This window comes from Kryptolebias marmoratus, linkage group LG14 (assembly GCF_001649575.2).
Source record: "Kryptolebias marmoratus isolate JLee-2015 linkage group LG14, ASM164957v2, whole genome shotgun sequence".
NCBI lineage: Eukaryota > Metazoa > Chordata > Actinopteri > Cyprinodontiformes > Rivulidae > Kryptolebias > Kryptolebias marmoratus.
In genome coordinates, this window is record NC_051443.1 from 441,184 (window position 1) to 457,637 (window position 16,454).

Below are 16,454 nucleotides of genomic sequence, written 5' to 3' on the forward strand. Positions count from 1 at the left end.
CAATCACAAACTGGTCAGAAGTATGCAATACACACCAATGCATTATGTCTGTTTAAATACGCCCTTAGGGCTTTTAAAGCTTCACTTAGAGAGCGGCTGCCTGGCTGTAGTTTGTCAAAAACAAAAACACCCAAGCTGTTTGTGTTTGTCTCCTTGAGAAAATAAAAATTGACTTGATTCACATCTGGAACCAAAGGGAGGTTCAAGAGAGGTGACATTGTATTGTGGTTAAATTTGAAAGTGAAAACACCAACATTTGAACACCGTCTAAATGTGGAGCACTGGCTGACTTTTAAAATGACAGTGGAATTTGTAGATTTGTGTTATTTGACAATGTGTTTGTTTAAAATTTTACAGCAGCAAGTATAAGTATAATGACATATAAATGCTGTGTCAGTCTGATTTTTGTATCTGGGATCTCATTAAGAAAAGAATCAGTTTACAGACAGAGCTTCTTACTGAAACTGAACTCTTCACCAGCTCTAGAGCAGCAGGTGATGAGTTCAGTTTCTGTTACCATGGTGACCTCACCAGGTTCAAGGAAAACTCAGACTTTGAGCTCATCGTAGCAGCTAAACAGTTAACCTCACTTTGTAGTCCAGCCCTCTGGTAATCCGCTGACCAGATATCAGCACCTCATGACACCTGAGCTGCTTTTTAGTAGAAGTATGACATGTATTCATTCCTTCTACTGTTTTAAAAGTCATAGTTATATATTCTTAATACCTCCTTGAGCATGAATTGTCTCATTGTAGCCACAAAAATGAACTGTAATCAAAATCTAGAACAGGGCATGTCATTTAAGAGTTTTTGTAGCAGCTACTTTGTGGTTTGTGGTTTTCTCTCTAAGGCTACATTCACACTGCAGACTAAGTGGATTAAATCCGATGTTTTGCTTTTTTTTTTTTTTTTCGAATCTAACCAGGGTCACTTTCATATGCGGTACTAAATCAGCTACAAAATGTTTTTCAATCTGACCGCAGCCTGAACAGTCATGTTGCATTTCATCCCATTTTCACGTCTTTGAAGTAGGGGTATGTGGACCGATCCAAATGTTGATACAATTGATACCAAAATCATGCAGTTTAAAGACTTCAGCTACAGAACTGGACTTCAGTTGCTTTTATTTTGTAACTGCATATTAAATTATGAGGCTTTTTATTTAAAATTGTACTTTGTGCATCTCATGAGAGACACCCTCCTGCTGTAGAAAAGTAACTAGGTAATGTTTACTCAGTCAGTTTTAAATGACTCACTTTTTACTTTTACTTGAGTAGATTTTTACATAGGTAACTATACTTGTAGTTGAGTACAATTTCAAAAGAGTACTTTTACTTGAGTACGTCATATTCTTTTTGTTGTTGTTGTTTATTTTGCTGTTCCATCCTCCAGTCCAGCAGGTGGCGGTATTACATGTTTAAGTTGGTTCGCCAAGCAGTAAAACAAAACTCAAAGAAGAAGGAGCACCTGAATTAATTAGTTTTAGTATAACAGAAATATAGGGTATAATTAAACAAAAAACAAGAGAGAGGTGGCAAAAGTTATGGGAAGAAGAAAAGAAAGGAAGGTGGTTATATAAAATTCAAAAGAATATTGGTCAAATGAGAAGAACAGAAAGAATAAGGAGAGAAGAGATCATTATTTCACGGTTTAGAATCGGACATACTGGACTAAATAGGTCATTATTTCTGATAGGGAAACATCAGACAGGGAAATGTGACCGCGGGGAAGATGAAACAGTAGAACATGTTATTTTGAGTTGTAGGAATTATTTGATGCAAAGAAATAAGTTAATTAGAAACTTAGTAGCATGAAAATGGAATTTGATATTGTTGATTTATTACAAAAAGATTCAGGAAGTAGAGGATATGAGGCCTTGTTTTATTTTTTAAAGCAGTGTAAGTTGTATAATAGGATATAGTTTTTTTTGTTTTGTTTTTTTTGTCATGTGGTCCACACTCCTTACCAGTTGGTGGCGGTAATGCTTACCTAAAGTTTCTTGCCAACCGCCATTAAAACTCAACTAGAAGAAGAAGAAGACAGTAGCGCCACCTACTGGGCTGGAGGACGAGCTGACAGAGCGGAACATGTGAGCTGCTCCGTGCTTTGTTTGGTAGCTAGGAGCGGAGTCGCTGTCTGTCATGGAATGGCGCGGACAGTTAGCGAACAACTAGCCACATTTCCAGCTTCCTACTAACCTATGCTGTGTCTGACCCGTGCGGCCTGGAGGAGCCGGGAGGAACCGGCTCTGGATGTAACATCCCGCGTTGCTTCTACTCAAAGCTAAGCTAACACCAACTAAGGATCGCCACCAAGCGCGGACTCTTCGCTTTATGTGACAAAAATGGCCACTGTTTCTATTCCTGCGTGCACAACTGCGGTCTTGTTAGACATCGAGGGAACCACCACACCGATCACATTTGTTAAGGTGAGTTTTGGTCGTTCAGACTGTGAAAATGTTCGGCGATACTGACGCAGATCTTCATGACGAAAAGGTATTTCGCTGTCTCACTGTCATTACATTCACCCATGTTTGCATGTTTGCTTCTCTCATTACAAGCCGCTCATTTTAGTCTTCTGTAGTGAAAATAGAAGTATCCATTTCACTATCTCTCATGGTGGGATAAAGGCATCCTTTCAGTCAGATTTTTAAAAATCAATAAAACAAGTAAAATCTGCATATTTATCGCGTTTTTCAGGATGTCTTGTTTCCCTACATCAAAGAGCATCTGGAGGATCACCTGTCCACTCACTGGGAAGAAGATGAGTGCAAACAAGATGTTCATCTGCTGAAGAAACAGGTTGGAATAGAATGGGTTTTCGTGTTCAAATCATCATAAAATATTTAGCTAACAGACACACAGACTAAATCATGTAATGCTGAAGCCTTTAGCAATGATCTCGCTCAGTGAGAACATGTGGTGTCACTGACTGTCAAACTGACTGAAGTTCAGCCATTTCTTGTGTTTTCTAAGGTCAGTTGGCTGTGATGGTCATCTTAAATTAGGTTGTCTCTCAAAATCTATTAGTTGTACATCTAATTCCTGAAAGTTTCATTAACATCTGTCCAGGGATTTATGAGATATTTTGCAGACAAGAGTTGACTTCATATAGTTATTGGTAAATTTTAAACAAGGATCTTGAGCAGTTTGTTAGCACCCAGAATAAGAATGGGGGGGAATTTAGTCAACTTTGAAATCTTTGTTTTATTTTAACTTCCTAAATGTTTTAATGGCTGCATCAATCACACTGAATCCTTTGTAAGAAAGCCTGCCTGTCGCTGCAGATTGAAGAGGACCTAAAGCAGAACCGGGCGTGTCCTGTCCACACTGTGGACCAGACAGTTCACACAGATGAGGAGAAGGCCATCAGGGAGGTGATGGAGAACGTGCTGTGGCAGATGGCCGCAGACAGGAAGTCCACAGCACTCAAACAGCTGCAGGGTCACATGTGGAGGTCAGCTTATGCCTCTGGGAGAATCAAAGGCGAGTAAGTACGCTGATCATTTTGCTCACTTTCAACAGTCACATTTGTAAACCGCACTCAAAAAATGTTCCAATACTAAATTACCAATAGCACTTTAAGGCAGCGTGACGTTCACCTCTCAGGTAGTAAAGCAGGAGCAATGTCAGCTTTATGGAGGTAGATTTTTATTTATTTGAGGTTACTGTCTTGAAAACCAGTCAGGTTCTGCTGTGACCACCTTTGCCTCACACAGAGCAACACATCTCCTTTGCATAGAGTTGATCAGGTTGTTGATTGTGGTTTGGTTGGTCCGCTCCTCTTCAATGGCTGTGTGAAGTTGCTGGATATTGCCAGGAACTGAAACACGTTGTCATATGAGTCAATCTAGAGCATCCCAAACATGATCAATGGGTGACATGTCTGGTGACAGCACTCAGGTCCGAGTGCTGTTCACGGAGCCCTGCAGGACTCTAATGAGCCCTGAGGCCGAGCCTCCTTCAGCTACCTGGAGTTAGCATGTTGTCAGAGCCACAGGAATAAACATGGAACGAGCGGGTTTAACCAACAATGGTTAGTTGAGCTGAAATTCAGCGGGTGGCTTTACAAGACTGAATATGGTAAGCATGTTTTGAACTTGGTGAAAATATTAATATGTCATGTTCTAATTCCCCCTTGTTTACCAGTAAAATGATGCTATTAAATTCAGCATTAGATGTTTTGTTGTTCCATGTAGTGATCCAACATGCAGCCTGTGCCACAAAAAGCACAGTACAGTACAGCATCTGTCTGTCTGTCAGTTCTCTGTTGTTATTCATTGGCCTGGAAGTGAGACGTGTGTTGGTGCTTTGTTTGCACTTTTTCATTTATGTTAATTTAATTTATTTGTAAATGTGACTTAAATTAGGATTCAAATTAGGTGCAAACAATTATTTATTATTATTTATTTATTTATTTTAATTGTATTTTTGTTTAAAAAGTATTTCAGAAAGGCCTTTTTGTAAATATTTGGCACAAATATCTTACAATATCACATAATCAATCGCCATATTTTCAACTTTCCTAATTTTTTTTTTTTTACCAAATCATGGTCGGCCGGCGATCAGCCACCTTTTCTGGGGGAAACCCTGTGTTGCATCAGCTGTCTGGGTTGCTGGTAACAGACGATGTCGGAGGTGAAGATGCTGGATGTGGTGGTCCTGGGCTGATGTGGTTACACGTGGTCTGTGGTAGTGAGGGCAGTTGGATGAACTGCCAAATTCTCTGAAACGCCTTTGGATCTCATCATGGATACCATAAGACTATAAATACAAGAAATGTATAACCATCAATTCACGGATAACAGTTCTGCTGGACATAACTGCAGTCAGCATGCCAATTGCATGCTCTCTCAAAACGTCCAACATCTGTGGCATGGTACTATGTGATACAACTGCACATTTTATTGTGGCCAGCCTAATGCACACCTGATGTCTAATCAGCATCTTAGTATGCCACACCTGTGAGGTGGATGGATTATCTCGGCAAAGGAGAAGTGCTCACTGACACAGATTTCCTCAAATTTGTGAACAATATTTGAGAGAAAAAGATCTTTGAGTGTAAAATGGGAGCAAAAAAAGGCCTAAGTGTTGCTTTTATATTTTTGTTCAGTATATATGAATGTGAGTCAGTTTCCCAACTCACTTCTCACTCCTGGCAAGAGAACAAAGGCATCCAACATCATCGTTGAGGGGAAAAAGGTCATTAATGAAAATCATGAGTGGTATCATGAGTAGGAATTATCGAGCCAGAAAGCTGAGCCAGAAAGCCTTCCAGCAGCAGCAATCAATCTACACCATTCTGAGGAGAGGGGACAAATGGGGAGATCATTGGCAGGATTTTAAATCTGCTCCTATGTCTTAGACACTCAAAGTGGGACTAGGATATTATTAGAAAAACTACCTGAGAGGAGCTCAGAGTAGAGTAGTTCTACTCAAAGAGAAACTAGTTGTGGTGGTTTTGCCATCTGGTAAAAATGTCTTCATACCTGGAAGGTATCCCACCACTGGGATAGGTTGTCTTCCATCAGATGAAAGATGGAGGGTCTGATCTCCATACCCTGCAGGAAATAAAGTTCTGTACAGAGAGTGCTAATAAATAATAGAAAGCACTGAATGAGGGAGTGAGAAACACATTGGAAAGCAGAATGTAGGTGAAGTAAAAATGGTGCCTGGTCACCTGTCATGGGTGTACCCTGCCTCTCTCCCCAACCCTGATCAGGAACAAGCAGGTAATGATCGATGGACTTGTGGACCATGTGAAACGCACACAGGAAGCTGAAAACAGAGCCCTATTTCTAATCTAAAATTGTCATTTGTTTTCTGCTTCTGCAAATGAGAAGGTCCAGTCTAAAGATATAACAATAAATTTGAGACCATGACCACAAGATCTTAAAAATATTGCATTTTTGCAAACAGGATCTATCCTGATGTGGTTCCATCCATCAAAACGTGGCGAGAGTACGGCCTGAAAGTGTACATTTACTCTTCTGGAAGTGTGGAGGCTCAGAAACTCCTGTTTGGATACTCTGTCGAAGGAGACCTTTTAGATGTAAGTACATCCTTATTTCAATACAAAAACACTGACATTACTTTAACTTTCTTTGTTTACTAAATTTATATCTATTGTGCTCTCTGAAGAGGTTTTGTAAGAACATTTTGTTTGTTTGATTCAAGTGTTTTGTCATGTATTTTTTGGATTGTTTCAGTTATTTGACGGTCACTTCGACACGACAATAGGTGCTAAAGTTGATGCTAAAAGCTATGAGAGGATTGCAGAGAGGACTGGCTGCCAACCTGAGGAAATCACCTTCCTGACAGATGTTACCAGAGGTAAACATGTTACCTGCAGCACGTTTGTCCTTCCATCTGCTGGCAGCTGGCCCAGTTATTCTTAAAAGACATCTATGATTGTAACAAGTGTTTGTCATGTGTATCAAAGCTGTTTTTTAATTTAAAACCAATTATTTGTTTTGCTTTCTTATGCTGACGTCTTGTTAAAATCAATCAGTTCAAATCTCAGTAAAAATCTTGTCTGTGTGTTGGCTAAGTATACATGTAGATAGCTAAATTAAAGGCTTAGTATTTCTGTCCCCCACCACCTTTTATTCCAGAGTTTTAAACTAAGATCAGTTTTATTTTGAGAAATGACAAGAGTTATAGCCGTTTTAGTCAAACTTTGAAAATAGCGATCTGTTAGTTCTTGGAGTTTGTGTTGAGAATGACTCCACTACCACCACACCACATTTTAGCTGAACAAAGAACAGGTCCAGTGTTCCACCCACATTGTTCCTCCTGAGTTAGAGGTTCACCCATCTGCTGTCACTCATGTAGTCCCACAGCTACATGAGTGACAGAATCAGACCTGAGTATAAATCCAGCTTAAGAGCCAAACACTAAGGATTAAATGGGTGTTTTACTTGTGCAGCATCAGGTTTAACTGTAGAACCAGTTCTGTGGCTTCAGTATCTGTGAATAAATTTGGAAACAAACGTGTTCTTACTGGTGATCTAGGCAGAAACACTGTTTGCTCTCATTCATCCAGCAAGAATAATAAAGAATGCTGTCCATCTTCTGGTTTTGGAGTACTCACTGGTAGTTCTGTCATTGCAGAGGCTAAGGCAGCAGAAGACGCCGGCATGAACGTGCTGCTGGTGGTCAGGCCAGGAAACATGGAGCTGACAGATGAGGAGAGAGCCCACTATAACCTCATTACCTCCTTCAGTCACCTTCAGCTGACAGGGCATACTTAGCACCGATCGTAGGGAGAGGCAGAGATGATGTCTGACTTCATCCTTTTCTTACCTTTTTTACAACTTTGTTTTTTGTTCTGTGTTGCTAGTTGGAGGTAGCAGGACTATTGTTGATTACTGTAGGGCTAACTAAGTCCAACCTCTGACGAGTTCAGGATGCCTTTCATGTACGAAGCACCCTGGTAGCTTGCAGGTCACTGTCATTGCACCATGAATGAGTGAGGAGCTGGTGCAACGTGAACAAACTCTACCCTTTCACTTCTAGATGAATTGTGTATTTGGTTGCTGCTCTCCAGCTGTGTGTGTGTGTGAATGCTGTATTTGTCACTAGTTCTGTAAACTCAGACCTGTTAGTTTTAGAAGTAGAGAAGCTCTCAGCCGTGGTGCTCCTGACTTGTTGGGATGTCCTAATTAATCTCCTCACAGGTGAAAGGTGTGTTCAAATGTGCCATCAGTCTTTAATGTGGATGTTAAACAAAAACAATTATAAACATTGCCAAACTGAAAATCAAATGTGTGAAGCAAAGATGTTTTAATTCACAAACTTTTAACCAATGCTTGTTTCACATGAGCCTGTTTCCCTCAGGCCAGATGTTTAAAATGAAAACTGTCACTATAAAAATAAAACCACAAAAACACTTCTGTGGCTCTTAAGCCAAGTTCAAGTTTTATTGTTGAAAACAAATTTAAAATACATTGGTTTTGTCATAATGTATATCTGATTTCTCTTAGAAGTTAAAATACATCAGGTCTCACACAGACTGGAAGCCATTTAGATTTGTCCCGTTTATCGACCTTTCTGAGCTCTGGATCCACGCCGGAACATTTGTATTCCCAAAAACTCTGGGACATACAATATCCCACACAGTTTTTCAATGCAAGCAAACAGGCAAAAGTATGGTCTTTTTGTCTTGATAAGATTTCCAGACTGTGGGAGACCAAACTTTCACACAGGATGCACGTGGCAGGTAAGACAAAACCAGATGTTTACATACACTGTCTACAAAGACAGAACTCATTGACATTAAGTCAGACTAAACCTTACTTTTTCAGGTCAGTTAAGATTCCCAAAATGATATCCATTTGTTAAATGCCAGAATAAAAAAAATTACTTTCTTGAAAGTCACGTGTGTACATGCATTTTATTAGTATTTGGTCCCGTTGCCCTTAAACTGTATGACTTGGATCAAACATTTTGGATATCCTTCAACAATAATTTGCTGGGATTCTGTCCCGTTCCTCCTGACAGAACTGAATCAGGTTCGTAGGCCTTTTTACCTCTCCCTACAGATTCTCTATGGGATGGAGCTCCACAACTTTGGCTTTGTTGACCTTAAATCGTATTGTAACGAACCTGGCAGCATCCTTAGAGTCCTTGTCCATTTGAAGACCCATTTGTGCTCAAGCTTTAACTTTCTGGCTGATGTCTTCAGCTGTTGCTTTAATATTTGTCCTGATTCCATCTAGTACTTTGTAAAGTACACCAGTCACCCACAACATGATGCTGCCATCCAGTACTTCACAGCTGGGATGGTGGTCTCAGGCCTGCAAACTTCTCCTCTTTTCTTCCAAATGTAACAGTGGTGGTTGTGGCCAAAAGGTTTGTTTTTAATTTTATCAAACCACAGGACATGTCTCCAAAAAATGAAGGTCTTTGCATTTACAAACTGTAATCTGTTCCTTTTGGAGTAATGGCTTTCAGCCCATGTTGGGAGAAGACCTGTTTCACGCTGGATTATGGCCCTGTCTGACTAGCTTTAGCTGCAAGGGCTTTTGTTTTGGGGTTTATACACACATTCTGCACTAAAACACGTTCATCTCAGGAACACAGAACCTATCCTTTCTGAGCAGTATGTTGGCAGGACATTTCCATGGTGTTTATACTTGTGTTTACCTCTGACACAAGGTAATCACAAGTTTACCTTGTTTGGTTCATCTGTCCAAACAAGATACATTCATCTTGTTTGGACAGATGAACTTGGCTCCTTCAGTAATCTGTAAGTTGTACCCAGTGATGAATCAGGGCTGTGGAGGTCAACAACTCTTCCTGATATCTTGGATGGTTTCTGATTTTTCCCATTATGTCACAACATACTTTTTATTCATCAATCAAACATTATGAACACTTAAGCAAGAAATAATTTTTTGACAATGCATTGTCTTACCTACACTGTAGTGATCAGGTCATTTTGACATTTGCCATCTATGAAATTAGTTTCACCACTCTTTCAATATAAACGATTAAGTTGGAGAGGCCAGCCCTTCCCAACAGTTCCAAGGCTGGTGGATGCAGGCAGGGGCCGGCAGAGGCCGGAAGGGGCCTGTAGCTTCATACCAGGTGTGCCTCCAGTTAACTTCAATGTTATCAGCTAATCTATGAAAAGCTTCCAAAGCCATGACTGGGTTCTGAAAGAGACTTCTGGAAAACAAAATGAATTTAGTTTTATTTGAGGCACCAACCTTAAACTGCTGCTGAAAGGCAGTTTGAATCTCCTCAAAAGCTCAAAGTCTAGTCAACAGAGTACAGGTGCACTTTAGCTGTAGACAAAATCATCCCAATGACATTAATATAAGTGAAGAATAAAACAGGACCAAAAACTGAGCTTTGGGGGACTCCTTTTAAAATCCTTAAAAAACTGGATTTGTATCCATCAGCAAAAACACACAATATTACTGAGAGCAGCATATCCTGTCTGAGGCATTAATAACATCGTTTGTTACTAACATCACTGCTGTTATGGTACTACGAACTGACCTAAAGCCAGACTGAGGTGATTGTCAGACAAATCTTGCTTTAATTGAGTGCTGATTTCACATCCTAGATTCTTGGCAAGAGTTTAAATATAGGGTGATAATTATTTAAATCTGACCAGGAGAAGAACAGAGGAAGCTTTACAGATTAAACTGTCAGGCTGGTCCAGAAGACTGCTTTGGATCAATACATTTCAGTGCTTTTTGGATTGTCACCGTATGTAAACAGCTAAATTCAACTGTACACACACACTATACTTATCAGTGCTTCAAAATAAGACGTAAGATGTTTTTTTTTATTTTGGGGGGGGTGAATGAACACATCAAAGCAGCAATAAGAAAAACACATTTTAATGTTTTTTTCTGTTAGGTTGTATGAAACGTACATGTAATTATTAAGACAGTAAGTAAAAGTTCAAGTTTTACCTGAAGACAGCTTTTCCTGGCAGATATGCATAACATCACTAATATATTGACCTCTGAGCAAAATGATAAACAAAATCACCTAGAAATTGCCATTAAAATGATCATTTTGGTGCATCTTCAGCAGTTAAAATACAGATGTTTACAGTGCAATATTTCAAACAAATAAAAGATACTGTTTCCCTCCAGTATCACTAACTGGAACAAGAGTTCTTATGGTTTCCTAAAACGTGGACTGGATCTCCTGATGGGTGCCTGTGTAACAGTCCTACAGTGGCTCCAGCTGCTGCCTGAACACATCAGAGGTCTCCATCGCACTCATGAGATCATCCACAGGTTCTTTAAACGACATCTCAAAGCCACAGTGACGAAACTCGATGCTGAAAGTGCTGATGAAGATGAGGAAAAACATGACTAGAGCCCATTGGCATCGAGCTGCATGCATGTAAGAGGTCCCGACCAGGACTGTAGCAGGATGTTAAAGTTAAAAGCAGGTGACAGAACATGGAAACAAAATATGGCCATCACGGCTAATGACTGATGTCACATCTCATAAAATACGAACTACTGATAACTATGTGACTATGCCACATCAATAGTGACTACATCATATCTCTAGAAAAGTGTAAAAACATGCTGTCACTCCACAGCTACTGTATTTTGCCATGTTTTTTCAGATCACCTATCAATACATAAAGTAGTCAGTAGCATCAGTTTTAAATGTGCCTAAATATGAGAATCTATTTCCATGTTAATATCTGAGATATTAGATTTACATTTTAAAGTGATGCCCTGTAAACCCCTTTACCCATCCATCCAGTTTCTGATGCTTATTTCACAGGCCAGATAGGTTATATAATCCTAGCCAAGTCCAGTTCTGCCCCAGGGTCTCCTCTCAGTGGGACGATCCTGGCACCCGGGAGGCATCCCAACCAGATGTCTGAACAACCTTAGCTGACGGTGGAGCAGCGGCTCTACACTGAACGACGTACCTTCTCACCCTACTTGAGCTCATTTCAGCAACTTGTGTCCAAGGTTTTATTCTTTAATCATAAGCCATATTGAAAACTGATCTCCATCTCCCTTTCAAACAACATGGCAGTTTCAGGAAATGGAGCGAACCACTTCCTGTCGCAGTAAAAGCTGTTTCAGAGGACCTCCCAGTTCTAATCATCTTACATTAGTGTTGCTGATCAGTGACGTCATTTAGAAAATGTCAGTAATTTTCAGAATTTAGGTTTATTTAGTTTTTTACTGTACTGAACGTTTTGTTGTATTTTTCAGCTCTGATTTGATACCTACCACCCTTTTATTGAGTAGGAGCAGAATCGTAATCCCTCAGTGTGAAAGGATACATTGCTTGAGTATGATGCAGAGAGTGATGGCTGCCGACAGCAGGAAGCGAGCGATAGAAACAATCTTCCCCTCATTCTTCAGGTTAACTCTCAGGGTGATATAAGACTGCATCCAGAAGTACACAGTACCCAGTCCAAACGTCATCAGCGTGCCCACTTCATGAATCAAATTCTGTTCAAATAACTAGAAAAAAAGTTCTTATTATCAATATCATATAATAACAGTCTGCATTTATTCAACAGAACTTACCTGGAAGTTTCCTACTAATGTCATTCCAAAGCAGCCTATAGAGAAAGCAGTCGCGCTGACGTAGTTCAGCCACGGTTTGTCTATGTTGTTCTTCAGCTGAAGGAATCGCAAGACGCCGATGACAAAACCTGAAAGAGACGACCAACAACAGCAAATTCAATTCATTTCAGTTTGATTCTGTTTCTTTATATAGCACAATCTGCCCTCATTTACCCATCCACACACACTCATACAGCACTGAATCTCTACAGAGCTAATCTGAATTAATCATTGTATGAACACTAATCAGTGCTTTAAACTCCATTCATACATCGATGGGACACATCAGAGGCAGTGAGGGGTTCAGTGTCCTGCCCAGGGACACTTTGACATGTGACTCCTGCCAGGAATCGAACTTCCAACTCTCATTGGAGGACAACTGCTTTAACCACTGATCCACAGCTGCCCATAAGTTCAAATCATAAATCCAATTCAGTCTAAAACAGATAAAGATTCAAATCCAATTACAGGCAACACATTCCTTTTATACTACAACATATTTATATACAGTACATTATGAAATGCCAGTTAGCAAAGACTATATATCTAAGGAAGCAGATCATAATCTCCCATCTCTCTTTGTCACAATATCCCATCCCGAGCAGCAAGGAGGCAGATCCTTTTAGAGCCAACCGAGTCTGCGCAGTTGGTTGCATGTTTCAAAATAAAAGCATGCTAAAAGCCAATCCTAACTATAGGATCTTATGTCTAATCTTAAAAGCAGACAGATCCTCACTTTGTTTTTTTTTTCCTGCATAAATTGTCCTGTTTTACTTGTTTTGTCTTTTTCTTCAACATTTATTAATTGAGCCCTTTGCAGCAGCCGAGTGGTGCACAAAGTGCTTCACAGTACAAAAGTGAAAAACAATCAATAAAACAATACAAAAAGGCCAGAGTGCCACCATTTATTTAAAGCCTGCCTGAAAAAAAAGGTTTTAAGTTTTCATTTAAAAAGAGTCAGATCTGAGGTAGCTGGTTCCAGTCTGGTTGTGGTGACCCAGAAGGCCCGGTCACCCCAACGCTCGTGGAGGAGCTGTTTCTGTATTATTGGTACTTCTTTAAATTCAGTTTATTCATTTGTTTATTTTTGGGTGAATTTCTAATTAATATGTTGTTTAATCTTAGTTGTTTAGAATAAATTTGTAGTTTATTCATTTGTTTAGTTTATACATTTATTTTGTTTGGGATATGGGTATTTCACATAAACATGTAGGCTTTGGCAGTAAGGAGGGCACACTGGGGGTCATATGGTTTTTTTTTACCAGTCAGTCAGTCAATCAGTGAAGGAAAAGCAGCAAAGAGAGCAGGAGAGAGACAAGAGGCAGGGAATATGGATCACTTTGTTTGCCTGCAACACTTGGAATAAATCCATCATGGAACTACAATTTTTTAACGCTTTTGGATCTTTTTGTACTTCATAAACCACAAACCAATGTGCATCAAGTGATTATTTGAGTTATATTCAATTACAGTTTGATCACTGAAGTTTTGGTTTTCATGGACAAATAGTCACTACAGCTTGTGTTTAGATTTAGGGACAAACAGTAAAGATGTATTAGTTGATCTTAAGGTCCCCTCATACTCACAGAAAGCTACTAGATACGCTAAATAAGGTGGAGCAAAACCATTAAGATTTAAAAGTGAACAACTAAAGTTTAAAATTAATTCCAAAATGGACTGAAAATAAAGCAGGGCTGACGTGGTCATGTCTGGGAGAGTCGGGCCATTTTGTACAAGCTGAATGCTCTGAATCCAAAAACTGGCTACAAGTCAGCCAAGCTTACAGATAATAAACTAAAATATGATGTAGTGGTAGATGAGAGTAATTACCATGACATTGCATGGCATCAAAACCAATATCAAGTTTTGACCAAAAGGGCTAGAAGTGCATCATTTGTCCTCAAACTAAATTTCTGGCAATAAGATCTGTAGACGATACAGCAGGGCTGCTAGGCCTTTAATTTAACTTTCTAAGTTTATTATAACACAAAATGGTATCATCTGCTTTAGCAAGCAGCTGCTGAAATAAATAAACTGCAGGAAAAACAAACAAAAAGTCTATAAAAACAGACATCCCCAGCTTTTTTAGCCTACGGATAATATCTTCCAACACACAAGTAATCATTGATTACAAAAATGTTTTAAACTTACCTGTAAATCAGTTACTTATTAAAGGGTTCAAATCAAATTTCTAAAAATGTCTTGAAAATGATGTTGGATATTTTTTGCCCCACAGATACAATAAAAAACAACACACCGTCATTTTGTAAATAAATATTATTTATTGAAAAGATTGCCTGTAGCCGGTCAAAAACAGAAGGTGAGTTTGACCATCAGGCTGCAGCCCTCAGTATTAGTTGGAATGAAAAATCAAGTCTCCTTCCAGTTTCCCTCTGAGGTCCGATTAATCATCACATAATTACCTCCAACGGGCACGCATACTCCAAAATAACATAAAAGCTTGTTTTCGTAAAGTTCATTGCACTTTTAAAAATCATGATTATTTTGCTAAAAAGATTAAAACTAATAAAAAAGTGAAATAAAACAACATTTTACAACATGTGAGATTGCACTGCTGCAGTTAGACCAGGGCTGAGAGGAAGAGCAGCACAAACACACTCTTTTCATCCAGTCATAATAATTCACCTTTTCAAGTCAAAACAAAAAGTTCATCAAGTTTTGTCTGCAGGTCTGCTTTCAAATGAACAAATGAAGCACTTCTATGAGAACATGTCATGTATTTGTGGAGCGTAAGGCATCAAAGAACTGCTGTAGTGCACAAGTTTGACAATTGGTGAACAAAGTGATGTTTCTTTCTTTTAAAGGTGGCATGATGAGTTTCAGAAATCTGATAGTAAAGCAAAATGCAGCTGCTGTTCAAAATCCAACATAAATTGTCCTACAGCTGTGAAAGGAAGACAAAAATTCCTACATTTTCACGTATAATTTGTATAAAGCACCAAAAAAGTTGAGAGAATTCAGAAATTTCGTGTGGAACATCATCTGTCAAACCCATAAAGTGGACACTGGGATTGTAACTGGCAGTTCAGACATGTAAAGTCCAACTTCCTGTGACCTGTTAAACTCTGAATGAAGTCTGAGTTACAGACCTGGGCTGGGTTCTCCAGTTCATTCCTGGGTTTCTTCTAACACCGTCTACGTGGTGCGATGTGCCCAAACTAAAAAGTCTTAACACACTATTCCCGGTCGAACAGTTAAAGAGTGCTTTTGCCCAACAGAATGCCCCTTTCTTTGAAAGTTTTACTTATGTTTCAAAAGGACTTTTGCATATTCCATGTTTTGAATGAAACCTGACTTTAAGCAGCTTGTTGGCCCCTGGGTGGTATTTTAGCAGCCCTTTATTTAGCTCACAATTTACTTCCACCACCGATTGCTTGTATTTGAGTTGCAACTTAAAACCTTAAAGAAGTGAACACTACTGTTGAACGACTCGTTTGCACTGCAGGTCAAACGGAGTCCCCTGATGGACACTGTCCGTCAGACACATCACACCCCGAGTTTGTTGGCCTGTGTCAGCACCACCTTGAGCACAGGCATGAAGGCGGAGGTCTCACTGAAGTTGCTGCTGCTGACGATGTGAGTGTGGATGTTGAGGCCCTCGGTGTAGGAGCGAGACTCGATGCTCCTCACAATGTTATGCAGTCCTCCAATGATGGCAGGGGAGAGCTGCAGAGACAAACAGCTGAGTTATGTTGGCTGATCGGATTTTCAGGTGAAACTGTTGAACTGGATGCTCTGCGTGGCACACGGTGTTCCTTAGCTGACAACTGTTTAATAAGACCATTTTAAATGAAATTTAATGTTTGTAGGAGAAAAGCAGATGCATTATTATTATTGACTACTGCCAACAGACATCTGTTAGCAAAATATTCCATGAACCCACAGACAAATCTCAATGAACCTCTCAGAAAGTCTTCACTGGATGTACTTCTAGAACTGACTACTACTGCTGCCACAACCAAGTACTCTTAGCAGCACAAACATTGGTGCAGTTTTAGAGAAGTCAAGCTAAAATGTGTCACCCCTGAGACATACTCAGTGACAGACTCTGCTCTTTGTTTAAAACTTTGCCTTTAACTGATAGAACCAACTGTGTATGTTGTGTTAGCAAAATATCTCATGAAACACTGATGGACTTCAATGAAACTTTTAGAAAGTAATCTTTGGATGTACCTCTAGAACTGATTAACTTCTGGACTCAACCTATTTCCAAACTACTCTAATGCCTGGTTCATACAGCAAGATTTTATATTTGTTGGACAATTTTCAAAACCTAAGAGACCACACGCTTGATGATACAATCTTAGGTTTTTGGAATCGTAACCATGCTTTCTGATTGGCTACCGGTCTCACATTCACCAGG

At 39.5% G+C, this 16,454-nt stretch overlaps 3 protein-coding genes across 7 annotated transcripts in view; 1 reads left to right on the plus strand and 2 right to left on the minus strand.

The window, feature by feature from the left end:
• The first annotated feature begins 2,044 nt into the window (after window positions 1-2,044).
• On the plus strand, window positions 2,045-7,891 carry enoph1 (enolase-phosphatase 1). The gene is made up of 6 exons (XM_017439500.2): window positions 2,045-2,428; window positions 2,700-2,801; window positions 3,287-3,489; window positions 5,919-6,051; window positions 6,209-6,332; window positions 7,113-7,891. The coding sequence occupies exons 1-6, from the start codon at window positions 2,345-2,347 to the stop codon at window positions 7,250-7,252; spliced, it is 786 nt and encodes a 261-aa protein (XP_017294989.1). The 5' UTR covers window positions 2,045-2,344; the 3' UTR covers window positions 7,253-7,891.
• A 2,465-nt stretch (window positions 7,892-10,356) lies between these two features.
• On the minus strand, window positions 10,357-12,419 carry tmem150c (transmembrane protein 150C). The gene is made up of 3 exons (XM_017439505.2): window positions 12,032-12,419; window positions 11,782-11,965; window positions 10,357-10,891 (listed from the first exon to the last, which is right to left on the minus strand). Exons 1-3 carry the CDS (start codon window positions 12,053-12,055, stop codon window positions 10,695-10,697), a joined length of 405 nt encoding a protein of 134 aa, XP_017294994.1. The 5' UTR covers window positions 12,056-12,419; the 3' UTR covers window positions 10,357-10,694.
• A 1,910-nt stretch (window positions 12,420-14,329) lies between these two features.
• The window catches only part of sec31a (SEC31 homolog A, COPII coat complex component), a 31,596-nt gene continuing 29,471 nt past the window's right edge, over window positions 14,330-16,454 (minus strand). For all 5 annotated transcript variants that reach the window (XM_037979329.1, XM_017439509.3, XM_017439510.3 and 2 more), the window contains one exon: window positions 14,330-15,757. In XM_037979329.1, the coding sequence (XP_037835257.1) occupies window positions 15,578-15,757 (180 nt within the window). In that variant the 3' untranslated portion in view covers window positions 14,330-15,577. The remainder of the gene's footprint in view (window positions 15,758-16,454) is intronic.